This window comes from Dromiciops gliroides, chromosome 4 (assembly GCF_019393635.1).
Source record: "Dromiciops gliroides isolate mDroGli1 chromosome 4, mDroGli1.pri, whole genome shotgun sequence".
In the NCBI taxonomy this organism is placed as follows: Eukaryota; Metazoa; Chordata; class Mammalia; order Microbiotheria; family Microbiotheriidae; genus Dromiciops; species Dromiciops gliroides.
Window position 1 is genome coordinate 438,657,200 of NC_057864.1, and position 27,522 is coordinate 438,684,721.

Here is a 27,522-nt window from a genome sequence, read left to right on the forward strand (position 1 = left end):
AATAACACAAACATTTTCTACCTTTATTCACATTCTCACAGGTTTGGTTTTGTTAAAGGTTTGGACCTCTGGGTGAGAGCTGATCTCTGCTTCTAGTACTGAGCACTGAGAATCGTCATCCCTAAGCAAGGAGCAAAGCACCAGGTTCAGAATTTCTAGGACAGAGAATACCCAGTGCGGGGGAGGTCACAGCGGCTATTGCCTAATCACTGCCCAGTTTGGCACCCCTTGCAGAAAACAAGGGGTCAGAGCTCCCAGGAAAAGACTGAGGCACTAGTTCCAAGTACCAGCTGGAAACAGGGTTTGGCTGCCAAAGGTCCTTGACCATCCTGGGGTCCCGAGACGAAACCAACTCTGGCTCAGGACAGAGTCCAAGTCCACTGCAGGCAGAGCTGGGCTGCAGGCTGAGTCACTCCTTGCCACCCACATGACTTATTTCACTGTCTTTTCCTTCGGCTCCTTCGGTTCCTTCGGTTTCTTCTGTTTCTTCTGTTCCTCGTATTCAGTGATTTTCTGTCGAAAGTACCCTGTGAATCCAGACATAGCGCAGTTAAGCCACACAAGCAGAAAATATTCACCCACCCCGGGCACGTGTCTCTTAAATCCTTCCCAAGGTGTTTTTCATTCCCTCACTTGTCTTTTTGCCCAAGGCCCAAAGGCTGGATCTATGGAACACTCAGATCTCCAGGGTGTGTGATATAGATAGTGGCTCTGAGCCTTAGTCCTGTTATAGCCTAAAGAGTCTACCCAAGGACCAATTAATCAACAAGCATTTATTAAGGGCTTACTATGTGTTGGGCACTTGTGGATACAAACACAAGAAAAAAGAAAGACAGTTCCCACCCTCAAGGAGCTTACATTCGAATGGAAAAGTCAACCTATAAAAAGAGCTGAAAAGTAAGAAGAGAAGGTACCCAAGATGAGCCATGGTGTTGAAATCCTGGAAGTTAGAAGCAGAGCCGATGTAGCCGTGGCTGACCTGGGCCACTATCCAAAATGGAAAGAGCCAACCAATGGGAGAGATAAGGATCCATCCCCTAGCCCTAAATTGTGGGGAGAAAGGAGACCCTCTGCCTACTGACAGGATGGTAGAACCTGTTCACAAGGCCAGACCACAGAGCACTTTCCAGATGTTTACTCTGTTCTCTTAGAAAAGTTTAGGTTGGGGCAGCTAGGTGGCGCAGTGGATAGAGCACTGGCCCTGGAGTTAGCTGTGTGACCCTAAGCAAGTCACTTAAACCCAATTGCCTCACCAAAAAAAAAAAAAAAAAGAATGTAAAAAAGAAAAGTTTAGGTTGCCTCCTAGGCTTTGGTCATTCTAAACCTACATTGGTGTGAACCTGGAAGTGCTCACCTGCATGGGGTGTCCTGCTCTTCTCTGCTTCCTGGATGAAAAGGGAGAACAGCTGCGTCTTTACAAATTTCTTCAAAAACCGGCGGCTTGCTTTGGAGCTCAGGGCCTTACAGAAAGCTCTCTCCTGGAAATTGCCTTGCCCATCTGGTCCCCGCTTGATGTGGGAGGAATAGTGGCCCACAGTCCTGATGAAGAACTGCACGAAGGGGCCTGAGACGTGCTCGTTGACCTGCTCCAAAGCTGTAAGGACACAGAGACCCTTTCAAGATAGGGTCGTTTCCCATCCCTGTTACCCAGAAGGAAGAAGCTGGGCTGTACAGAAGGGAAGGCCAGTGCGGCCTTCACTGAAGATCAAGTTCTTGTGTGTCTCAGGATGGCACATTTAAGTGGGAGGGGTGGAGCCTGGTCACGGGCTCCCTCTTTGGCCATTTGACAATGGGGAAGCAAGGACATCTGGCCCACAGTGCCTGATGAGAGTTGTGTAAAATGGAAGGATATTTCCCCCTAGGAGAGCCTGCCTCACAGTTGGGAGCCAAGTTCTCATGGATACCCTCAGTCTCAGTGTGCTGAATGGAGAAAGCAGAAAAGTAAATTGGAGGGAGGTGGGATTCCTGGACTTACTCTGCAAGTCATTATTCCCCTGGGCAAGAGAAGACAAAATGTCATTCTGCAGCTTCTGGGGTAAGACATCCCCTTCATCTCCAACCTAGGAGAGGATTAAGAATTAGCTCATAGGTCAAATGGGGGGTGGAGAGGAGGGAAGTGGGGGGAAAGCGGTCGGGGAGAAGATTGGCAAGAGTGGGAGATCAAATTGAGCCTCTAAAAACATACTCCTTCTGTGACTACTGGCAAACCACAACCTCTTATTTGCCCCAGACAACTCTGTAACTACAGGTGAAAGATAAATTTCCAATAGGCATTAGTGAAAAAAGTCTCCATCCCATACAGAAAAGTTCCCCACACTGATGAAATCACAAATCCAGACCCATTGCCACTCCCCCTAAAAAAGAAATCTCTCCAAAGAGTGGAAAAGAAAGAAGGGAAGGAAGGAAGGAAGGAAGGAAGGAAGGAAGGAAGGAAGGAAGGAAGGAAGGAAGGAAGGAAGGAAGGAAGGAAGGAACGAACGAACGAACGAACGAACGAACGAACGAACGAACGAAGGAACAAAAGGAGGGAGGGAGGGAGGGAGGAAGGAAAAAAGAAACAAGAGGGAGGGAAGGAGGAAGGAAAGGAAGAGAGAAGGAGAGGGGGAGGGAAGAAGGGAGGAAGGGGAAGATGAAGAAGGGAATACAGACGTCCCTCTATCACCCCAACCTGGGAAAGTTCCCATCAGCTTTCCTTTAGTCTCCAGTTTGTTCCAAAGACCAACAAAGTTCTCTCCCTCCTATAATTCTTTTGTTTATACTACTCAGATGGCAATTATTTTATATTGCCTTTATTGTTTTAGAAGTTATCTGGGTACACATCTCATAGCCCAACTAGGCTGTATAGTTCCTGGAGAGCAAGAATTGTGTCTTGAAGACGTCTTCCCGTTCTCTGCATCTAGCAGAGCGCCTTACGTACAGTTAGGGCCCAACCTAGGTGTGTTGAGTGGTCAAATGAAGGGCACAGGAGCCATAAAGAGGGAGGGCCAGGGGGCCAGGGGTATCTGACTTACTGATTTTAAGAAGGTGCCCTCACACAGATCCACCAGCAGAACCTGAAAGAAACAGGGAATTGTTCTCAAATGGACTTAACCACTTTCAAATTCTCACATGAGATCATATTTGTTAAGTGCTTAGTTAGCACTGAGGCTGCTGGCACATAGCAGACACTATAGAAATGCTTCTCCCCTTCCCCTTCCCCTCTTACCCCCATGGCTATGCCCACACCTCCAACCCCAGAGAAACCTCAGCAGTCCTGGCTTAAACCAAGCAAATTAGGGCAAACTTGAGAGCAGAGGACTAGGGGCAGCTAGGTGTCGCAGTGGATAGAGCATGGGCCCTGGAGTCAGGAGGACCTCAGCGGGGAGAGGAGCTGGAGACATTGGCTCCCTGAGATAGACAGCTGAATCTAGGCCTCTTTCTCTCTCTTCACCAAATTCTTATTCTCCTTAATAAATGCTTTAAAAGTCTAAATTCTTGCTAAAGCTTACAATTTATTGGCGACCACTCATTAGATATTTTAGGCAGAAAAGCTAGAATTTTAGCACTTTACAGATAGAGAAGTTTCACTTTTGTCTCTATTTCCAGGGCTTTGTATACAATGGGTGCTTAACAAATGCTGGTTTAATTGAGTAATTGAGCATTCCTCAAGGCCCTTGCAAAACCAGAGCCAATTCATCACCTCCTCAATCCATTTATTCTGAATCAGTCACGATGAGAAATACAGTTGTGGGAGACTTAGATAGAAGAGGGAGAGGGAGGAATGGGTGCACAAAGAGATCACCTGAGGTATACCCACCGGTGATGATGGATGGGCAGAGAAGCAGAAAGCTGCTATCTGGTAGCTTCCTAGTTTACCTGCTCCTGCTAACCAGGCTAATCTCATTCTGTGCCAGTGAATAACTGAAAGGCCTGTAAATTTTTGCCCTGGGAGAAACTTCTTAATTCCCTCTCCTAGAAACAGTCCTGCTTCACAGTACTCTCCCAGTGTCCATGGACATAGAAGAAGCAGATTTCCCCTAAACTTTTTTTTTTGTGGGGCAATGAGGGTTAAGTGACTTGCCCAGGGTCACACAGCTAGTAAGCGTCAAGTGTCTGAGGCCAGATTTTAACTCAGGTACTCCTGAATCCAGGGCCAGTGCTTTATCCACGATGTCACCTAGCTGCCCTCTTCCCCTAAACTTTTTTTTTTTAATTTAAAATTTTTTTTTTTGTGGAGCAATGAGGGTTAAGTGACTTGCCCAAGGTCACACAGCTAGTGTTAAGGGTCTGAGGCTAGATTTGAACTCAGGTCCTACTGAATCCAAGGCCAGTGCTTTATCCACTGAGCCACCTAGCTGCCCCTCCCCTAAATTTTTGAAGACAAAAGCCTAGATAGATGAAATCTGTTCTGTCCTGCTTCCTCATTAACTTCTGTGAAGCCTGACCCACCCCACAACACAGAAGCTGGGGAGGGGGCCAGGGAGAAAGGAGGAGACATGTTCCAGGAAAAGAAAATCAAATGTTGACTGGCTTGGGGTGACAGTGACAATACCTGATGAATGGCAAAGTGATGTGGTAAATAGAGGAGGTCTGGCCTTAGAGAAAGACAGGAGTTCAAATCCACCCTTGACACATACTGCTGTGTGCCTGAACTTTTCAGTGCCTCAGGTAACTATCCCACACTCTTAAGCTAGAGTTGCCATCTGCATCGGTGTAGTGCTGCACACCAATAAAATCATGTCCAGACCAAAAATAAACCAATTACTCTTGATAGAATGCTTTGTAGAGAGGCAGAATGACAAGGAGGATAAAGCCCAACATCCAGGAAGACATGGGTCCTAGTCCAGACTCCATGACCCCAGCCCAGTCATTGCTCCAGGCAGCTCTTAGTTGGAGGGGCCTGCAGTGGCCAGGAGTTCCCTACATCAATGAAATCACAGTTGTATTCCCTAACCCAACCATTATCACAGGTTTTGTGTTTTGTTTTTTTAATAACCACTAGACCAGGTTTGGGGGTTCAAAAACATTTTAATGGTCTTGAATGTCTTTCTGCAGGGGAGGTTGACCTAGTTTTGGGGGGGTGGGGAAAGTCTTTTGTGACCCCACCCCACCCCCCAAGGCTATGGACTGTACTTGTACATAATTTTGTCTGCATGTTGTCTGTCTTTTGTCTTTCTTTGCATCCCCAGAGCTTAGCACAATGCCTAATCCACAGTAGGCATTTAGTAGATGCTGGTTGACTTCACTTTCTGATATTCTGATGTGTTCTTTTTTACCTGTGACTCCCTGAAAATTAAAATCTATGAGGATGGAGGGATTCCTCCCCTTTCTTTGGCTTGCTTCACCGACAGGTTCTGCAAAGCTGCCAAGCTTCTTGATAGGGCGGGTGAGAATCTGAGTGTATGTATAGGAGTGGGGAGGGTGAGGAGGGAAGAGGGAGAGGAGAATTAGGGGAGGGAGGGGTGTAGCTTCCTCTCTGGCATCCAGAAGAGCCACAGTTCCTGGACACCTTGGAGTTGAAGGCAGGAAATTTCAAAACCTCAGAAATTAAGACATTTTAACTCATTGCCCAACACATAAGGAATTCTCCCTCACTCCCACCCCCAGGTCACGAGGTTGAGACTGTTCTCCAAATAAGAGCACTGACTTCCAAAATAAGCAGAACAGACATTTGTATGGGGAGAGAGAAGGAAGAGAAATAAGTGAGCATAAGACCAGCTTTCCAGTTTTATGCTCTCTAGTAAATAACCCAAGGGTAAACCAAGTGTCAGAGGGGCTTGGGTGCTTCCTTTGGCTCAACCACTGGCTGAGTAAATTTCTTTAGCTATGAAATCTGTCTCAGTTTCCTCATCTGTAAAATGGGGGATCCCCTCTGCAGGGCTGGATCCATACCTATCCCAATAACTTACTTGTAGGAAACTGGAGTTCCTTTATTAAACATCTGTCTACATAGCGTGTGTCCATTGTTAGCCAGTGTACACACAAGCAAAGAACAGCACTGGTTTAAGTTCTAATAATGTCCTCTGTAGAGGTGCATTCTGACCCACCCTCAGTAGTAAAAATCTTTTTTTCTAGCGGTGGGGATGGTTAAGGAAGGGGCATTTGTAAGACAGCTTGGCTACTGTGGGGTTTCCCTTTGCAACTATGAATAAGAGTGTAACCAGCTAGCTCATGAGAGACACCAAGTCATGTCCTCATTAGCTTATATTCTAAACTAATTCACTTAGCCCACCCAGTGGCTAAGGTGATAGTCCCTCAAGTTCTCAGGCTAGAAACCAACCCTAGATTTTTAACGTGGGCCATAAGGGCAGTTGACACACTTCTAAGGTACTTGAAAAAATTCTGATAGTGTTTCTACTGTGTAGACTTGCCCATTAGGGATCAGGAGTCAGTTTCAGGGGAGAGACTATAAACTGTGAGTACAAACCCTTTCCCCAGGGCAAAGGTGTGATGCCCCTGGATGTGCTTGGTGGTGTCCCTTCAACATAAAGCAGGGAAGTTCTGAAAGTAAGAAACCATACCTCTTCCATGGGGCTGTCCAGAACTTCCTGAATAAACCGCTTTTGGACTCCAACCATGAAGGGAGTAGGGGAGCAGACGGTGGCCAGAAGGCTCTCAGGGACCACGGGGATGTAGGTGTGAGCCCAGCTGAAGGGGTAGAGCAGTGCGGCAGCAGCATGGATACACTGGGACAGCGTGCTGAGGAAGATAACACGGGATATTGCTGCAGTCTAGGGTAGGCCCTGTCTGCCCCAGCCAGAGTCCAGCCTGGCTGGCCAGGGGATATAAGCAACCTCCCCAACCACAGTCAGAAGCAGCCTCAGTCTGCCGCTTTCTTTGCCTTCCCTAATAGAGTGGAAAGGGCATTGGCTTTTGGGCCAGACGACTTGCTTTTGCAGATCCTGGCTCAGTTACTCTCTCTCTCTCTCTGTCACCTTATGCAAGTCTCACCTATCTAGTTTGACCTCAGTCTCCTTATCTGTAAAGTGAGAGAGTTAGACTACATCAAAGTTCTTAACTTTTCCTTATGTCACAGACCCCTCTGGAGTTGGTCTGGTGAAGCCTATGGGCCCCTAATCAGAGTAATGTTCTTAAACACATAAAATCAAATCCATAGCATTACAAAAGAAACCATTGCATTGAAATACAGGTATCCAAGTATCTACAAGAAAAGTTTGTGGGAGCAGCTAGGTGGCGCAGTGGATAGAGCACTGGCCCTGGATTCAGGAGGACCTGAGTTCAAATCTGATCAGAGACACTTGACACTAGCTGTGTGACCCTGGGCAAGTCACTTAACCCCAATCGCCTCACCAAAAAAAAAGAAAAGAAAAGTTTGTGGACCCTGAACTAGGCAATCTCTTAAGGTCCCTTCTAGTTCTCAATCCCATGTTCCCAAGTCCCCATGTCATTGCTTTCATGACTGGTAGGTGTCAAAGTTGAGTGGGGTTGGGAGAAGGCAAGATGGTAGATGTATGGAATGCCTCTATATGGCCATAAGTGTGAGCAGCTGCTCACCAGAGCTAGGTGGAGGACTGGATAGAAGGGCCTCTGCCTAACCTTCCCTTCCCCCATCCAGTGCATCATCAACCAAAGTCAGAAGTAGGGTGTGTCAGGGGAAGCTAGGTGGTGCAGTGGATAAAGCACTGGCCCTGAATTCAGGAGGACCTGAGTTTAAATCTAACCTCAGACACTTGACACTTACTAGCTGTGTGACCTTGGGCAAGTCACTTAACCCTCATTGCCCCACAAAAATATAAAACAATTTATTAAAAAGAGGTTATGCTAAATTAACCTTGGTTTTTTAAAAAATAGAAAAATTAAAAAAGAAGAAGAAGAAGAAGAAGAAGAAGAAGAAGAAGAAGAAGAAGAAGAAGAAGAAGAAGAAGAAGGTGTGTTCATTCACTCCATCTCCTTACCAGGGCAGCCTGGCTCTCTGCCTGAGTTCTCTCTGCTCCCTCTCCCCCTCCCAACATGTACCCATTCCCTTTCTCGCTTTTTTTTTGGGGGGGGGGCAGGGCAATGAGGGTTAAGTGACTTGCCCAAGGTCACACAGCTAGTAAGTGTCAAGTGTCTGAGGTCAGATTTGAACTCAGATCCTCCTGAATCCAGGGACGGTGCTTTATCCACTGTGCCACCTAGCTGCCCCCCTTCCCATTCTCTTTACACCCAGTCCTATAACCTGTGGAAACCACCAGCCGGAGCTCCTGCTCCTTAAGCCCAGGCCTAGGTTCAGTAAGCTCAGGCTGGCACCCAGAGGGCCTTGGGAAACTCCTGGGCTCCAGGAATACTCCACCTCCCCCTTCCTAGATGGAAAGCCCCACAGAGGTGCCTCCTCCCCGCTTCCCACTGAAGCCTCCTCACCCACTCCCAAAGCCACAGCACCCTCTCTCCCCCTATCCTTGCTCCTCACTGGCCCTCACTGATCTCCAGGTCACAACCACCAGGTGCCCCCAAGGTGAAAGCCAATAGACACGCAGGTCACAAAGTGAGTTTCATTTCTTGGCACTGCCCTGAACCTTCCTGAGAGAGAAGCGATGAAATACTCAGCATCTGGCCAAAGCCCAGACTGTCTGGGAAGTCCCCTCCCTGATTCAGCTCGGAAGATCCCGAAGCCTGGGATTGGAAGGAAGATGGAAATAGTGGGTTCTTTCCACAGAAGATCTTAGAGCCAAGAGGAGGCTTCCAGGAAGCTAATGGGGGACTGAGGGGGAGGGAAGAAAGGAAACACAGGATATGGGGAAATGTTGCTTAGCCACCACCACCCCCCCCACCTTCTGCGTTCTGTTCGAATCCCAAGAGCAGAGGTGGGGGCCACACAGAGGAGCTGCCGGACACGTGCCTACAGTTACTTTCACTTCCTGAACATGGAAAAGGCAGAAGGTCCTGGCTCCAGACACTGCCAGGAATTCTCCCTACCCGTTCCGGTACATGGGGGATTGGGGCTGGAGAGGTCTCTTCCAAAGAAGACGCTGCTGCTGGGTCCCTTAAGGATCAGCAAGGCATTGCTCCACCCCTTTTCCGACAATCACCCATAGGTCTTCAGATGGCTCTCCTGCTCCCAGCCCCCCGACCTGCTCCATTCTCTTTTCTTTGGTACCTCCAGCTGGTGGTACTCTCTCTCCTCAATTAACCTGCTTTTATACTGACGTGTATGTGTGTGTGTGTGTGTGTGTGTGTCTTTGAGGTTATGTTTGCACCTAGCACACTGTTTTCTATGTGATAGGCACTTAGCAAAATGTTTAACTGAATTAATTTTGTCCCCAAATCTTTCCCTCCACTTTCCCCAACACTAGAACCAGGGCTCTTGACCTAACCTGTCTGTCAGTGCCCCGGCCTTTTTTCTCTTTTCTCTGACATGAATTTAAGGTCTCTTGGCTTGCCACCCTCCAAAAGGCAGAGGCTTTATCTGTGTTTTTTAAAGTCCGTATCACTATGGGGACATCTAGGGAATTCAGGGCTCCATGGTCTTCTTTCCTAGCCATGACCTCTCTTAACTGCTTAGTTCCAAGTGCCCCCAGAATACAATTATATCCATCTGCCCCCACAGTGATTCATGATACCTCCTTAAGACTGGATGCCTTCTCTGGGGCAGCCAAGTGGCACAGTGGGTAAAGCACTAGCCCTGGATTCAGGAGAACCTAAGTTCAAATCCAGCCTCAGACACTTGACACTTACTAGCTGTGTGACCCTGGGCAAGTCACTTAACCCTCATTGCCAGAGAGAGAGAGAGAGAGAGAGAGAGAGAATGAATGTATGCCTTCTCAACACCAGGGTGGGAGGGAAGTAGGTAACCTTTTACCAAGGATCAGTGGATTGTAAGCTTAGAAATGGGAAGCCTGGGGGGAAGCTAGGTGGTGCAGTGAATAAAGCACCAGCCCTGGATTCAGGAGGATCTGAGTTCAAATCCAGCCTCAGACACTTGACACTAGTTGTGTGACTCTGGGTAAGTCACTTAACCCTCATTGCCCTGCAAAAAAAAAAAAAAAAGCCTAAAAAAATTTTTAAATAAAAAATTTTAAATTTAAATTTAAAAAAAATTTTAAAAGAAATGGGAGGCCTGATTAGGACATGTGAGTCGGATGACTTTTTCCTTTCCCAGAACTAAAGTGAGAGCTTAGAGAAATGGAGAATTGGGGAGCAGGATCCTAGAAGACGGTGTTTCTCTGTGTTTCCTTTTGGGAAAACCCCTGAATCCCAAGGAAGATGGTCACCTCATATGAGCTCTAGAAACAACTGGGCCTACCTGAGGTCCTCTGCCAGGAAGATGATTCTTCTTTCCAGGACTGCAGAGGCAAAGATTTGTAGGATGTGCTCATGACTCAGGCATCTCACCAGAGAGCGAAGATCCACATGTTCCAAGCGGGAGTCCAGGGGTCGTGTCAGGGAGATGAACTGCAAAGGGACACCGGAGCATGATAGGTCACCATGGAGCTAGCCTTTAGGGACACAAGACGGTTAGCTCCCTCCTAGTCATGGCACCTTTATGGGATATAGACTAGAAGAGAGAGTCAGGAGGCCTGGTAAGGAAAATGTGTGATATGTGGAAGACAGGAGACCAGAGAGGAGGACATGGGACAGAAGGACAGGAGTAGCAACGAGGAAAAGTGACATCTCATTTTGTGGCCTATACAATGCTAAGAAAATTAACTTTAGGGCAGCTAGGTAGCACAGTGGATAAAGCACCAACCCTGGATTCAGGAGGACCGGAGTTCAAATTCAGCCTCAAACACATGACACTTACTAGCTGTGTGACCTTGGGCAAGTCACTTCACCCTCTTTGCCCCACAAAAAAAAAAAAAAGAAAGAAAATTAACTTTAGTCAGGGAGTATATTGCATGTTATACTTCTGAAAGCTGAAATCTTTGTGGGCTTGGAGTTCAAGATACCCGACTCTATTTCATGTTTGGTGGTGCAGCAGATAGAATACCTGGCCCGGAGTCAGGAAGACTCATCTTCTTGGGCTGAATTCAAATCTGACCAAGCTGTGTGACCTGGGCCAAGTCACTTCACCCTGTTTGCCTCAGTTTCCTCATCTGTAAAATGAGCTGCAGAAGGAAATAGCAAACCACTCCAGTATCTTTGCCAAGAAAATCCCAAATGGAGTCATGAAGAATTGGACACAACTGAACAACAAACTTCTGCTACCGGCTCTAGGAAATTCCTGGCTCTTCCTCAATTTTCCCATCTACTGAATAGAGAACTGTAAATGATTGGAGAAAGAATGAACAGAGACAGGATAAAGGGGGACACATCAGCCTAAGTGATGCTAGCAAGGGATGTGGAACTCTTTCTTCAATCAGGGTGGAGTCCCACAGAGTACACACCACTTACCTCTGTCCCAGATTCAGGGATGAAGCTCTTGAGGGTGACTGTCTTCCCAGGGGCAGGAAAGGCAGCCTCCCGAAGACCCTGCATGAATGGATAGATCACAGCCATAGAAATCTGATGCCGCTTTTCTACCTCGTCCAGGATCTGTAAAGAAGATTCAAGTCAGGTATGACTGGAAAACCCAAAGAAAGAAGGCAAAGTCTCCACCCCCAGGCATTATCTGATTTAACCAATGCTCTGATGTCTTCAGGCCCCCCACACTGGTCCTCACTCCCCTCTCTCGGCTCTCTACTCCAACCAAACCAAGGGTTCTTAACATGGGATCCATGGGTCACCCTCAAAGGATCCATGAATAGATTTCAAATGGTCTGTGTACCTGGACTGGGGGGGGGGGGGATCACATCTTTCTTTTCACTAGCCTCTAACTAAAATTGAGTATTTCCTTCAAGTATTTTATGGCATTTTTTGGAGGTATGTGGATGGATTTGTTGGGAGCTTGGACAGTCACAACCTTTCCTCCGCCATCTTGGCTCCGCCCTCTGCTTCCTTCAATTATTTTAAATATTATTCTCATGGTTAAGAACCCTTGAGCTAAATTAATTGGATTTCTGTGTGAGATAATAAAGATTTGCAGTCTAAAGGATTGGGTTCATATCCTTTTGAACATTGCTTTTTCTATAAATGCACTTTTTTTTTTCTCATGCCAGAAAGTAATCCCCTCCCTGCCATGTAGTTATTCTGCAGGGAGTCAAGTCAACCTTCTTCTTCATGACAAAGGCTCAGTACCATCAGTGGTCAGTAACACTCAGTGGGTGGAATATTCCTCAAGGGAAAAAAATTCCCTTTCCTTAACTATTTCCACTGCTGAGAATAACAATTCTTTAAACAATTATCGAGCAATACCTTGAAAAGCCTTTTTCACATACATTGTAGCATAGGAAAGAGCTTGGAATTAGAGTACCTGGATTGAAATCCTGGGTCTCCTCTTTAAAATCTATGTGACTGGGGCAAGGTCACTTAGCTTTTCTGGGCCTCACTTTTCTCCTCTGTAAGGAGAAAGGGAAGAGGTTGGACTAGAAGATCCTTTGAACCCTACATCTATTTTCCTATGGTCTTGTTGGACCTTCTTGCTATCCCTATGACACACAAAGGACAGGCAGAATCATTATTTCTTTTGCACAGAAATGAAGCCTAGTGTCAGAGATGGAGCACTGAATTTGAAGTGAGTTTGATAGGAATTTGGCTCCAGTCCCAGATGGGTATTAGCTGTGCCACTGTAGGTAAATTCATTTAGCCCTCCCTGTGCCTCAGCCTTTTCATCTGCAAAATGGGGATGATAAACAGCACCTACCCCACAGGGTCATGGGAATCAAAGAAGAATATTTATAAAGTTGTCTACAAAATTTGAATTTAATAGATATGGCTATATATGTATTGTGTACAAAAAATATGTTTATAGATAGAGATATCTATTTGATGTGTGGATAAGATATAGTAATATGATATGATATGTTATAATGTAATGTAATATAATAAACGGAGATAATAATATAGAAATATGATATAATATAAAGATATAAAGAATGAGATCGTGTGGTATAGAGGATTTCAAGTCTGAATCTTGGATCTGATATTCACTATAGAGATATGGTACTTGCTACCTGATGAATCCAAAGAGTACATTGGACCAGATGACCTCTGAGGTTCTTTCTAGCTATAATCATCATCATCAATAATAATAGTGAGCATTTACATAGCACAAAAACATTTTTGAAACACCTGACAAATTTGATCTCATTTGATCCTCACAATAACCCTATGAGGTAGGTGCTGTTATCATCCCCATTTGACAGATGAGGAAACTGAGACAGATAGAGGTTAAATAACTTACCCAGGGTCACACAGCTTGTAAGTGTCTGAGGCTAGATTTGAACGCGGGTTTTTTTGACTCCAAGTCCAGTGAGTCTGCTTGGTGCCTCTTATTTGATAACATTTTAAGGGGAGATTAAGAGACTTGCTCTAAGGCAGACAATTAGTTGGGAGAACCAGGACAAGAATCCATGTTTTCTATTTCCAGGTCTGGCTATTTTGACCACATTGCTCCTCTCTTCTTCACTAACTTCCACCCCGCCCCCTCTGTTTCTTTTTTCTTTTTCTATTTTATTTGCAAGTGGTCAAGGTGAAAGCCATTTCCTCTTGGCACCTTAATTGCATTTCTGTTTTTGGTTTGGTTTGGTTTGGTTTGGTTTTGGGCAGGGCAATGAGGGTTAAGTGACTTGCCCAAGGTCACACAGCTAGTAAGTGTCAAGTGTGTGAAGCGGATTTGAACTCAGGTCCTCCTGAATCCAGAGCCAGTGTTTTATCCACTGTGCCACTTAGCTGCCCCCCTTCATTGCATTTCTGACCTCAGACTCCAGAGAGACAGCTCTGAGGGGCTTGAGGTCAGACTGGGAGCACAGCAGCACAACAGAGAGAAGCTGTCAAACAGGACTAACAGGCCCAGAGCCAGTGCTGGGCAGGTGGGGAATCCCGGCCCCACCCCTACCTTGGAGAACAAGCTGAAGCAGCCGATGCAGCTGATGATGCAGTACACTCTCGGGAGCCGGGGGCCACCGCCAGCGGGCTGCAGACAAAGAGAGGGAGGCTATTTTTCAGCTTGGTAGCTTCTGCTATGAATCTTCCTAACTGAGGGCAATGGAGTCAGAGGTCTTGGCTCACAAAACAGACAAAGGCTCAGTGGTTATTGACTTGTTCATGGAAGTAAGATAGAGAAACAGGGAAGGTTATTTACTGATGGGGAAAGGGGACAGGAGGAAAGGATTGGCTTGGTAAGTGGGAAGAAAGGACTAAAGGTAATTCTAGAACCCAGGAACCAAATTCCAGTGTATGGAATGACATAGATGATGTTGCCATACTGAGAAGGAGGAAATCTTTTTTTTTTTTTTTTTTTTTTTGCGGGGCAATGGGGGTTAAGTGACTTGCCCAGGGTCACACAGCTAGTGAGTGTCAAGTGTCTGAGGTCAGATTTGAACTCAGGTCCTCCTGAATCCAGGGCCAGTGCTTTATCCACTGCGCCACCTAGCCGCCCCAAAGGAGGAAATCAAAACAGCAAGGGATTCCCTATAGCTAAGATAACCAGACTGCCCATAACAGGATCAGCAGCTCCAGTTCTAGCAAGGGATGTGGTATAGTGGGGGGAGGGGGAGGAAGGATGTCTAGCCCTAACTTCCTCCGAAGACCTCAGTCAAGGTGCCACAGGTGGGGTAGACCCTGCCTTCCAATGTCTAGGTTTAAGGGAATTTGTGAGGGGTACCCTAGGGAAATCTGGGGGCAGAATGGTTGAGCAGTAAGTACCAAGAGTCGTCTGCAGTAGCCAATCTTCCTGGTCCCATCCATGTTGGTCAGAACAAAAGAAAATGTTTCCCTGAAGTTGAAAAAGAGAGTGACATTTTCAGACTAGATTCTAAAATGGGAGAACAGTTAATGGCCAAGTTTCTAGGCTTCCTGCCAACCTAGACTAGTGTCCCAAAGTTTACCCAGAAGCAAATTCTGGGGCAGTTGCTAACAGTCAGCAAACTCCAGGATGAGATAAGGGAATGATTATGGTTTGTGGGGTAGTTTATGGAAGGGAATGGGACACCCTCTCTATCACTTGGGTGCAGCTGGCTAATTCAACTGCTTAGAGTTCCATCCCCATAGAAGAAAAGTTCATAGGCTCCCCCAAAGGAAAGAGACTAGAGTCTGCCATCCACAATCCAAAAAGCTTGACTCTGTTTTCCTGGCAGAATTCTAGAACATATGATTAGAGAGAGGATTAGTGAACATCTAGAAAAAGAAACAGGAATCATAAAGAGCCAACGTGATTTCATTAAGAACAGGTCATGCCATATGAAGTTCATTTCCTTTATTAAAAATGTTACTAAACTGGTGCATCAGGAGCAATGTTATAAGCATAATTTACCTAGGTTTTAAGAAAGCAAATGACAAAGTCTCTCGTGTAATAGCTGGCAGTACATTCAGGTAGAGGCAGGACTGTTTGAACAGCCAGGCCCCAAAAGTAATCATTAATAGATCCATGTCAACTTGGAAAGAGGTTTCCAATGGAATGCCCAGAGATTTGGGCTGCCCTTTGTGCTGCTTAACGTTTTTTATAAGTGACTCAGCAAAAAAGCACAGATAGCATGTTGATCAACTTTTCAGATAATAGAATTAAAAGAGTTGGCATCACAAAAAAGCTAGACAGGCTAGGATGCTGGGCCAAACCTAAAAAGATGAAATTTAATGTGGATAAATATTTGGGTCCAAAAATCTTTACAAGAAAAAAAAAATCAGGAAGGTATGGTTCAGCTGAACAAGAGCTATGGGTTTTCACGGCTTGCAAAATTTAAAATGTCGACAAGGAGACATGGCAGATAAAATGGCTGTCATCCTGCGCACCATTAAGAGAGGGTTAGTGTCCGGGGGCAGCTAGGTGGCGCAGTGGATAGAGCACCGGCCCTGGAGTCAGGAGGACCTGAGTTCAAATCCGGCCTCAGACACTTAACACTTACTAGCTGTGTGACCCTGGGCAAGTCACTTAACCCCAATTGCCTCACTAAAAAAAAAAAAAAAGAGAGAGAGAGGGTTAGTGTCCAAGGCTATCGAGGTAGTGAATTCCAATCTCAAAGCAGGAAGAGAGCTTACAGGGCATTCCACATCTGTCATTTTATTTTCAGTTCTGGGTGCCACATTTTGGAAAGGACATTGATAAGCTGGAGATGGTCCAAAGGAGGCCGACCAGGATTAGTAAGGACCTTGAGAACATGCCATATGAGGGTTCATTGAAGACACTGGACATGTTTAACTCAGTGAGAACATGATAGCTATCTTCATGTATAAATATTTGTCATAGAAAATAGTTCTGCATTATCCCCAGAGGGCAGAACTAAGAACAAAGAGTAAAAGTTGGAGAGGCAAATTTCATCTTGATGTAAGGGGAAACTGTCTAACAATCAGAGTTCTCCAAAAGTGGAACGGGATATCCCAAGAGGTAGTTAGTGGCTTCTCATTCACAACAAGCTTAGCAGAGGCTGTTCACTTACTGGATGTGTGGTAGAGGGGTTCCTTATTCAGGTATCTACCCCACATCTCTATAGTATGAGAGACTTTGTCAAATGCTTTCTTAAAATCTAAGTAAAATGTACCATAGCTTTTCGCCTGATATACTGGTCTAGTAACCCTTTCAATAAAAATGAACTTCATAGAGCACAGCCTGTTCTCAATGAAGTAATGTCGGCTCCTTGTGATCCTTGTGATCCTTGCTTCCTTTTCTAGATGTTCACTAATCACTCTAATAATCCCACTAATAATATGTTCTAGAATTTTGTCAGGAAACAAAGTCAAACTTGTTGGACTATAGTTGGCAGACTTTAGTTTCTTCCCTTTGGGGGAGGCTGTGAACTTGGCTTCATTAGATGTGGGACTCTAACTCAATGGCGTGTGAATTCCCTTCCACCTCTGAGGTTGGATGATTCAGTAATGTGTGCCATCATCAGTAGGGATCCCGTGTAAGAGAATTGTGAATAGCTTAGGGCAAACTCATCCGTACTGGGTAAATAATTACAAAAAGAAGATGATGATAGTGTATGTTACATGGCACATAAACATACACATGAACATATGTCAAAGGTATATTAATTTATGCATATATGTAATTACATGTGTGTGTATATGTATGTGTGTGAGAGAGAGAGAATATAGAGACAGAGACATGAGGAGAAAGAGAGAGACATGAGGAGACAGAGAGAGAGAAAAGGAGGAAGAGTGAAAGAGAGAGATCGAGAGAGAGAAGACAAGGCAGCTTGTTACATTGGATGCAAAGTAGCTGTGGAACCCAATGCAGACCCAACCTCTCCGTGGCCCCAGGCAACTCTCTGAGATTATGAGTTCAGAGAAGGTGGCCTTCTGTGTTGGAAGAGCACATTCTGGGGCAGCTAGGTGGCGCAGTGGATAGAGCACCGGCCCTGGAGTCAGGAGTACCTGAGTTCAAATCCGGCCTCAGACACTTAACACTTACTAGCTGTGTGACCCTGGGCAAGTCACTTAACCCCAATTGCCTCACTAAAAAAAAAAAAAAAGGAAGAGCACATTCTTCATCAGGGTCTCCCTATATCAATGAAACCATAGATTCAGTTGTTGTTTTTTAATATGACTATATATGAATAATATATAGGTGTAAAACCTGTTTATATGTGTATATAAATGCTTACATGTGTGTAAGTATTCATGTGTATTTATGTGTATTTATATATATATATGTATATATATATATATATATATAATCTGTTGATTCATATACAGTGTGTCCCAAAAGTCTTAGTGTGACTCTAAACTTTAACAGCTTTAAGTTAACAATAAATATAAAACACCCACAATTAGCCTCCCACAAGGAATTGAGAGGGAAGGTTACTACTTCTTCTTTTTAAATTTTTTTTGGTGAGGCAATGGGGGTTAAGTGATTTGCCCAGGGTCACTCAACTAGTAAGTGTCAAGTGTTTGAGGCCGGATTTGAACTCGTGTCCTCCTGAATCCAGGGCTGGTGCTCTATCCACTGTGCCACCTAGCCGCCCCCAGGGAGGTTACTTCTTACAGATCCCCTAAGTTCCTTGAGACCCTGGGACCCTTTCTCAGCCTGCCCTTTTTCCCTTGCCCCCAGGCGGGCCCCATACCTGGGATATTCAGTGAGAGGCGCCCACTCGTTGCCATCAGGGAAACAGAACAAGGGAATGGCCCCATGCAGTCGGTCCTCTTCCTCCTGCTGGCCCCGGAGCAGGTTCTCTCGCTGTAAGGGAAAGAGGGTGGTCACTAGTGGATGGTCAGGAAGGCTGGTGAGTTGGCCGGCTTCAGGGATCTTACTGACCCACAGTTCCAAAGCCTTCTTTGCTCATAAACACCTGCACTAGCTATGGATTTTCCAAGATAGATCTCCCCCTCTGGCCTAGTCTTCCCAGGGCAGGAGGGTGTGGGTTAAAGTTTCCCTGATACTCCACTGATGTCCCTGTTGTCTACACAGTGATGATGGAGACCAGGGCCACCCTGAGTGTCAGAAATATCTACATAGGGTGGGACTTTAAAGATAATAGATATGGGGGGCAGCTAGGTGGCGCAGTGGATAAAGCACTGATCCTGGATTCAGGAGGATCTGAGTTCAAATCTGGCCTCAGATACTTGACACTTACTAGCTGTGTGACCCTGGGCAAGTCACTTAACCCTCAATGCCCCACCAAAAAAAGAGATATAAACCCAAAAGGAACCCCAGAGGTCTTATATTGAACCCCCTTTTTAGAAGTGAGGAACCTGAGACCCAGTCAGATATAGTGACTTAAATCCCTAATCACACAGGGGTGGGATTTGAACCCACTTCCTCTGACTATAAAGTCAAGGTCTTTCTGCTGAATCTTGAGTGCCACAGAGGGGAAAAACATTCTTAAGGTGGCCAGTTTCCTCAGGAATGCCCTGGAGTTCGTGTTTCCCCAATGTTTGCATTCTCAACCCCAAAATACACATACATACATAATCTCTGTCTCTGTTTCTCGAACTCCCCCCATCACACAGTTGACAACCACAGCAAAGAAAGACAAGAAGCCCAAGGAGTGCCTCTTAAGAAGAAGGGGTAACAGGAAGGGCAGTTCTAGCAGACAGATGATATACATACATACACACACACACGCACAGGAAAGCATCAGCTCCCAATGGCAACAGGCAAGAAGGATGGCTAGGTTGGAGGTTATCTGAAGGGTATTCTGTGGGGTCTAGGGAACACTCAGTGTACCAGGGGAGGAGAGTAGTGGGGCATAGGGCCTAGGGATGTCTGCTAGGGAAAGTCCAAGGCCCCTCGGTTCAGATAGTGAATGGGAGTGCACACACATGGGTTGCTGATGATAGCAGAAATTAGGTGTGGGTTTAGGAAGTGAACAAGGTCAGTAAGGAAAGGCAGAGAACTACCCCCCCCACACACACACGCACACTCCTCCTCCCATTCCCCAAGGAATCCTCCAATAAACTGAGATGCTCCTTACCTTTGGGAACTGGTAGGTTATAGTGGGCTCATAATCATGCCCTGAATGGTTTCTTTTGAGAGAAACCACAAAGAGATATTCAAAAAAGTGTGGTCCCCCTGAGTAGTTAGACAGGGAGGCCTCTCGGATGTTCTCTTCTGTTTCTTTTTTGCCTTCTCCTTGGGCTTCCTCAGCAGGAACTGAAACAGAGGCACCAGAACTCACTCACACAGGGTCCCTGAGGCACACACAGTAGGGGCCTAGGCAGTCAGGACACCCCTACCCCTTCTGTACCCTCAGACATCTCACCAAACCCAAGAAAGATGGACAGAGTGGGAGGCTGCCTGTTAGCCATATTATTAGGACTCTGGGATGGGGATAGTCAGCCAGTTAAGGGAGGCAGTATAAGGAACTGAAAAGTGAAAATAAACCACTTGAAAAGTACACAGTAAAAAAAAAAAATTAAAAAAAGAAAAGTAGACAGTAACAAAGAAATCCCATGGGTTCCTTTGCCCACCCCATCCCCCTGCCCACTCCAGATGTGAAACAGTCCCAAGAGGTCTAAGAAAATCAAGAATTTTACCGGGCGACAATCCCCACTTAAACTGTCTAGATTCGAATTCTATTTGAGAAGGGGTCTCAGGGTTCCTAGATGTAGTGCTGGAAGGGACCTCAGAGGCTACTCAGCTCATCTTCCTCATTACAGATAAAGAAACTGAGGCCCAGGAGGAAGAATGGCTTGCCCGAGTCACATAGGTAGTAAACATTAGAAAGGAAATTTGAACCCAGGTCCTGTGACTCCAGAGTCAATATTCTTTCTCCTCCCTTCATTTGACTGAAGCTGAGAGAGGATGGAGTGACTTCTTTAAGGTCACATAACCAGTTAGTCGCACCATCGGTGCAGGTGGGGATGGAGAGAGGGAAGCTTATTCATGCAGGAGATGGGGAGGTCCAGATACAGGGGAGCAGGTAAGAGAAACCAAGAAGTGGGGACAAAAATAGAGAAGTAGGCCAAGTGAAGAGGGAAAGATGTCTGGCATCATCCTGTCAACAGAGAGCAGACCTGTCCATCTTGATCTTCGGGGCTGCCAAGGACTGAAGAGTTTGAATACTCTGCCAACCCGAGGTCTATCCATCTTCCCAGCGCCTGAGGCATCAACAGCGAGGTCCTACATTCCCCAAATGCAGGATGTACCCATCAAGGCCTCTCTGGGAGAGGCCACAGCTTAAATCTCCCCCTGAAATCCTACGCACCATGTCCCTGAGAGAAGAGATCCGTTTCCCTCCCCGTGTACCCACGAGCTGTGTGAGAAGGATGTGGCAGGACCCAGGAAGGCAGCAGAGCCCCAGTCCTGACAAAGAGAGCATCTTGGCAGAGCAGTTCAAACATCAGCTCCTCCCAAGAGCCTCCGGGTGTGGTGAGAGAAAAGGTTATGAGCAAACACCTCCAAGACCCAGCTGCTCCCAGGCTAAGTGCCTCCATGCAGTTTGCAGATTGTGCAATGAGCTTATTTACAACCCTGAAATGGGGTTGATGAATGACTGAGAAATACTGATATCCATCTAATTTCATGCAGGAGAACCTGTTCAGCTCAGGGATAGGGATCTCAAGTCTGGACGTCTTCATTCTTGACCTTTTATTTATTTCAACAAAAAACAAACAAAACCCCCTAAAAGTACATTGCTCTCTGGGTCTTCCGGGATTTCAAGTTCAAACCAAGAACACAGGAGCTAGGTATTTACTGCAGCTGGGATGGCTGTTGCCCCCAATTGTGGCTAATAGAACAATTATAGTCCAATAATTATCTAAATCAATTAAAGGTTCTGACCAGGAAGAGAAGCTTTGGCAATTACCATCAACCAACGAGAGACTTAAGTGTGCCTCTTGTGATGATGAAACACAGATCAGAGTCCAACTCTGGGCCCTGTTCCCGCCAGTCTTCTGCTGTTCCAACAAGGAAATGACATCAGGAGCCCCTGCCACGCTGGCTGGAGAAGTAGCCAATTGTTTGCAGTCCTCTCACATCCACCCCAGTACTTTCTATATGACACAGGGGGATTACCAGCCAGAATAGTGGTACTTTGCTCCAAGACTTCATCGAACTATCTAGCAGCTCAATTCAGGAAGCAATGATTCATTCATTCATTCGTTCGTTTGTCCGTCCGTTCATTCGTTGGTTTATTCGTTCATTCATTCATTTAACAAACATTTATTAAGCGTGTCAGGTACTGTGACAAGTGCTGGGGCTATAAAGACTTGATAGGTGGCTACATGACCCTATCTAAGGAAACTGTGAGTTCTCAGCCTCAGTGGAATACTCTCAATGGGAGTTCCTGATGTTCTTCTGGGGGCTTTGATGAAAAGACAAACCAAATTTTCCTGCTCAAGCAGGGCTGGCAACAGCCCCAGTGCTGTGTCCCTAGGGTGAGCCCTGCCTGGCATCACTAAGAACTGAACGAGTCCAGTGCCCGGAGACACTTCAACAAGCATTACCCCAAAATTGGCTTTTTTCCTCCTTCTAAATAAAAGACTTTGTTCAAACACAAGATGACTCAGTTGGAAGGAATCACAAAAATTAGAATCACAGAAAGTCAGAGTTGGAAGGACCTTCGAGAGTGCATCTAATCTAACCCATACCTAGATAGGAATCCCTTCTATTATATGCTGAAAATGGGCCAGCCTAGCATGGGAGAGGAGATCATGAGGTAGAGGGAAGATCAGGGGTTGTAATGGTAAATGTTTTACAGCCAACTCCAAAAAAAAAGACATTTTCAACATTTTCATTATAAACTACATTATTCTCATTTTCTCTATCACTTTCTTAAGTCTAAACAATAAACAAAACAACAAATTAAGCTCTGATTGGTAATATTTGCCAATTTAGAGGAGTAAATGCTCACTCTGAAAATTTAACCATAGATTGTTGGGAATCAGTTTAGACCGGTTACATCTGGGACCTATGCCACCAAAGACACCCCATTCTATTTTTTTTTTTAAGTGAGGCAATTGGGGTTAAATGACTTGCTCAGGGTCACACAGCTAGTAAGTGTTATGTGTCTGAGGCCGAATTTGAACTCAGGTCCTCCTGACTCCAGGGCCGGTGCTCTATCCACTGCACCACCTAGCTGCCCCTCCCATTCTATTTTTGGATAGCTCTATTAGATAGTTTCCTTACAAGAAACCCATGTCTGTTTCTTTGTAACTTCTTCTAATTGCTCTTAGCCCTCTCCTCTGAGGCCAACCAGAACAAGACAGAATTCTCTCTCCAGTTGCAAGGATGGCAGCAACAGAAAGGGAAGATATAATTTGGGACTGGGCCCTGCAATATCTAACAGAAAGGACTGAGCTTCTCTGAAATTAAGAGGTGTGAGGAGCTAGGGCTCATTTAGAAGGTAGTGGAAAGTAAAAGCCCCAGACTTGTTACAAAGTCATGTTCTAAGAACTGGAATTTTCCAGGAAATGGAATCTCAAAGATAAATAATGTCAAACTGGAAAGACTATGGACATGATCTAGTTCAGAGTTTTCTTAACCATTTTTGTGTCAGCCCCCTCAGGCAGTCTGGTGAAGCTTATGGGCCCCTTCTCAGAAAAAAAAAGTTTCAAAATGCATAAAATTAAAACAGGATTATAAAAAAACCAATTATATATAAAAATAGAGTCATCAAAATAATTTTTGTTAAAGTTGATAGACCCCAGCTTGCAAACTACTATTCTAGTCCAAACCCCTCATCTTATAAAGGAGAAAGTAAAAATCCTAAGAAATTAATTGACTTGCCTATGGTCACATAGCTAGTTAGGTAGCAAGGTCAGAATTTGAACCCAGCTCTTCTCCCAAATCTAGTGCCTTTATAGTAAACCCCCTCCCCCACACATACATCCCTGCTAAACATGATGAATGAGGCCTAAGGCTTGTAGGGGCCTGGTTGAGAAAGCTATCTGAATCCAGGATGGAGAGACAATTCAGAAGGAAGTTCATGCCCATGCTTTTGCTTGCCAGGTCCTTGCTCCCCTCCAGGGGAAAAGGCAGAAGAAATGGTCAGGGCAAATGAGAACCCAGCTTCTCTCCAAGGGTTCAAGATTTCTGGGAAGTTTCCCAATCTGGAGGATGGCCCAAATTCTAAGCAAAAACAACCCATGCTAATGCTGGTAATTAGGGGGACAGTTAATAACCGTGACAACTAGGATATTCACCACACCTTTCTTCCAAGGGTTTCATGACTAATATCTCATTTCAAAACCACTTCCTTGTCTGAAGAAATATCATCTTCCAACTACAAATGGGGTAGCTAGGTGTTGCAGTTGATAGAATGCTGAGCCTTGGAGTCGGAAGACTCATCTTCTTGAGTTCAAATCAGGTCTCAGACACTAGTAGCTGTGTGACCCTGGGCAAGTCACGTAACTGTTTGCCTTCATTTCCTCATCTGTAAAATGAGCAGGAGAAGGAAATGGCAAACCATTCCAGCATCTTTGCCAAGAAAACCCCAAATGGGGTCAAGAAGAGTTGGACATGACTGAAACGATTCAACAACTACAAATGGGGAAACTGAGGCAAGAACCAGTGAGAAAATAAGAATGAGCAATCCAGGTCCCCTTGGTCTCTGGGTTGAAATATGATTTAGCTGTCACGTCACATCGAAATACAATTTAGCTAAACACGTCAGAATATCTCCTGTTTTTAAAGATTTTAAAATCACTTCAGATAACATTCTTCAGTGTTCAACAACCCTCAGGAAATCCTTCTCATTAATAAATACCTTATGGTGCATTTCTAACCCATTTCCTCTTATTTTATTCTCATTGGAGTCAGAAAGGCAGTTAGTCTCATGGCAAAAGTGTCAGGGTGTGGGGGTGGAGGGTTGGTTGTAGTTATTGTTCATTGAGCCCAGAAGGAGTGCACTTTCTTTCCTTTTTATTTCAGGGGAAACCAAGGAAGAATACAGGATAGCTACTGAGCTACGTACCTAAAGGGAGATGAGAGCTGAGGGTCAATGGCATAGGTGGGCGTACAGGGGACTGTAAACTCCCAGAAGCAGTCAGGTTATATATTGGCTAGAGCACTGGGTCGGCAATCAGGAAGACCTGAATTCATATCCAGCCTCTGATACTTCCTAGCTATATGGCCGTGGGCTAGTCATTTAACCTCTGTTTGCCTCAGTTTCCTTATCTATAGAATAGGGATAATAACAACATTTACCTACTAGGGTAGGCAGCTAGATGGTACAGTGGATAGATTGCTGAGCCTGAGTCAAGAAGAATTCAAATCTGGCCTCATACACTTACTAGCTATGTGACCCTGGGCAAGTCACAACCCTATTTGCCTTCAGTTTCTTCATTGGAGAAGGAAATGCAAATTACTCCAGTATTTTTGCCAAGAAAACCCCAAAAGGGGTCATGAAGAATTGGAACAGGACTGAAATGACCTGAATAAACAATCTACTAGGGTTGTTGTGAGAATCAAATGATACAAATGATTGTAAAGTACTTGGTGCAGTGCCTGGCACATAGGAATCCATATATACATGTTAGTTATCATCATCATACGCTTAGTGAAGTTATCATCATCACATGCTTTAGTGCAGTTCCAGGCACACAGTAGGTCCTAAACACTTCTTTCTGTCCCTCCTTGAGAACAGTAGTTTGGTTTGGGGCTTTCAATCCTCAGCACCTAGCCACAGTGCCTGGTGCATCACTTTAATACCACTCTAGATTGGAATGGACTAGACAAAATAATCTTCCCATAGAAGCCAGGCTACAAGATGAGCCCATTCAACCAACAAACAGCTAAGCCCTACAATGGTTGCATGCTTTCCCATTCCTCAAAGAGCTTCTGCCCAGTGGCCTTACTGAAAACCTCAGAAATCACAGGGAGACAGCAAAGGATTGATCTGAGATCAGAAAATAGAGTTCAAATCCCAATTCTGCCACTTCCCAACTTGATTCACTTAACTTGGACAAGTCAGTTTCCTCATCTGTAAAATCAGAGGGTCAAACTGGATGGCTACTAAAATTCATTTCCAGCATTAAAGCCAGTGATTAAGTGACTATTAGAAACATAAAAGGTCAGAGAACCAGCCTCTCTCTCCTCCCTTCTGGTTCAGCTGCTCTCAATCCGAGGGAGGACTATCAGGGTGCCTCCTCCCCCTGAAATAAGAAACCACTACCCTTCCCCCCCCCCAACTGAAACAAAACCCAAGAGGCACAAAGAAGAAGCCTAAGTCCAGGAGTTCCCTAAAGAGGAGAGAAGGGGAAAAAGGGGGTGGGAAGGAGCAGGCACACCCTCTTGGCTGGGTAGGATGCCAAACCCCAGTACAGGTAAGATGAACAACTCTGCCACTTCCAACTTGAGTGCTCCCTTTCCCTGCTACTAGGAATAGCTGCTGAGGACCAGAAATGTCTTAGTTCTCCAGAACAAACCCTTAGACTTCCTTACAACTACTACCAAACATGGCATGGCATGGGGGAGGAAGGACGTTGTTAACAGAGGCAACTCTTCTAAACCCGGCAAGCAGGTTTGGGAAATTGGAGACTCATTCACACAGTTTCCCATAAAATTAGGAAATATCTGTAAGGGTCCTGACTCAGATCTGTCTAGAGCACCCCCAGCCAACCCACTGGCTTTCTTTTCCTTAAAAGAGGGTTTATTATCCAGTAAAAGAACACTCAACCAAGGAATACCCTTCTCTTTCCCCTCATACAGACAGCCTAGGAGACTCTACAAAGTATAGGGAAAGAACAAATCATCGGGGAAGGAAGACAAAAAGAAGTATATTGGAGGGCAGAAGCGGGAAACAGAGAATCAAAGACAAAATCAATACAATTCTGAAACAGATCGTTAGGAATGGACACCAACCTTCCTTCTTGGGGGCGGGGCGGGTTGTGGGGGACGGGGAGGGGAAAATTAGATTGGGAAGAAGTCGATTCATTCAGACCCTTGACTTGCCATAGGTACAAGAGAAAAGTGAGGCTGTTTCTCTGCCCCCAAGAAATAACCAAGCGTATCTTGCTGCGCTATCTCCCTACTACAACTGCCGAACCCTACAGGGTGCCAGACCACTTCCTATCCCAGAATGCCAGCTGCTATGCATTACACCCAGTCTCACTCAGGTCACGACTATACTTTCCCCCGTCTCTAAAACTATAGCCTAATTCAACCGGGCAAATACCTCAAGTCCCCTGGGGGGGGGGGGGAAGAGTGCTACCGGTAAATTAATTAAATCCATTGAACGATAAATCTGGAAATAAGTCCTTCAGAACCACTCACAGGTTCTGGTACTGGTACAGAGAACGAAAAGGGACTTGCTCTGGGTCACAGAGTCAGGTGCCACCCAGGACTGAGAATGGCTCACGCATTTGCTTCACAAAAGGATTCGGAGTCGTAGCTGAGTTGTCAAAGGTAAGGGTGATCAGGGACTGAAAGAGGAACCGGAGATTCAGGACTAAGGCCAAGGGTCGAGCCAAGATCAGGAGCAAACCCGTCTCCCGAGGGTAGGCAATACTGCCATGTGTTGTCAGTGGTTGCACCACCAGCTTCCTGCCCATAGGCACACGTGGCCCTGGGCCCCACAACAGCTTCCTCAGGATGGTGGGTTTCACCACCCACCTTCTCCCCGATCTAAGTCTCGGTTATGACCCCACCCCCACCCCGGCTAACCACGGCGATTCCCGAGGTTCGATGGCCCCGCCTTACTCTAGCTTCTACCAGACTTTCCCCACTCCTCCTTTCTCTGCCCTCCTATCCCATCCCGCTACTCCCTCCTGGATCCGAAACTTACTGGATCCCGTCACTCCACGAAACCCCTACCCCGTTCAGCCCCTGGTCCTGGATGTCCCGCACCCTGCTCAGCCTCTGGTTCTGGTGCCCCGATGACCTTCACGCTGACCTCCCCCCTACCTTCCCCTAACTCCTATCCCAGTCCCCAGCTGGGCCCCTGCCCCAGTGCCCCGCACTGACCCCAGCTCCGGCGCTTCAGTCTCAGGCTGGCTCGGAGGCGGCGGCCGAGCCCGTCCATGGCCCCGCAGGGTGCGGGACTCCTCGGCTGCGGGTTCCCAAGCGTCCCCGCCCCCCTACTCTACCCCACCCCCCCCACTGCTGCCACAGCACTTTCACTTTCACGCGAGGGAAGGAGAGAGGAGGGCGGTCCCGGGGCGGGGCAGCTCACCTTCCGGGCCCTGGAGCCG

At 46.0% G+C, this 27,522-nt stretch overlaps 1 protein-coding gene across 4 annotated transcripts; it reads right to left on the reverse strand.

The window, feature by feature from the left end:
- DENND2D (DENN domain containing 2D) lies at window positions 1-27,522 on the reverse strand. Of its 4 annotated transcripts, XM_043963955.1 has the most exons (13): window positions 27,296-27,385; window positions 20,407-20,512; window positions 19,365-19,543; window positions 18,015-18,127; window positions 14,662-14,731; window positions 13,853-13,930; window positions 11,311-11,451; window positions 10,223-10,371; window positions 6,501-6,678; window positions 3,012-3,053; window positions 1,976-2,060; window positions 1,355-1,594; window positions 1-527 (listed from the first exon to the last, which is right to left on the reverse strand). In XM_043963955.1, the coding sequence occupies exons 2-13, from the start codon at window positions 20,477-20,479 to the stop codon at window positions 433-435; spliced, it is 1,443 nt and encodes a 480-aa protein (XP_043819890.1). In that variant the 5' UTR covers window positions 20,480-20,512; window positions 27,296-27,385; the 3' UTR covers window positions 1-432. The 4 variants fall into 4 exon arrangements, with proteins under 4 accessions (XP_043819890.1, XP_043819891.1, XP_043819889.1 ...); XM_043963956.1 differs by lacking the exon at window positions 20,407-20,512 and having other exon boundaries at window positions 27,296-27,401; XM_043963954.1 differs by lacking the exon at window positions 27,296-27,385 and having other exon boundaries at window positions 20,407-22,309.

Excerpts from the sequence above, each read along its gene's own strand:
- DENND2D (XM_043963955.1), bottom strand. The coding sequence starts at position 20,479 with ATGGATAGACCTCGGGTTGGCAGAGTATTCAAACTCTTCAGTCCTTGG. Across the intron at positions 1,595-1,975 it reads GGGGAATAATGACTTGCAGA|CTTTGGAGCAGGTCAACGAG; the intron begins GTAAGTCCAGGA and ends GTGTCCTTACAG. Across the intron at positions 528-1,354 it reads GAGCAGGACACCCCATGCAG|GGTACTTTCGACAGAAAATC; the intron begins GTGAGCACTTCC and ends CTGGATTCACAG.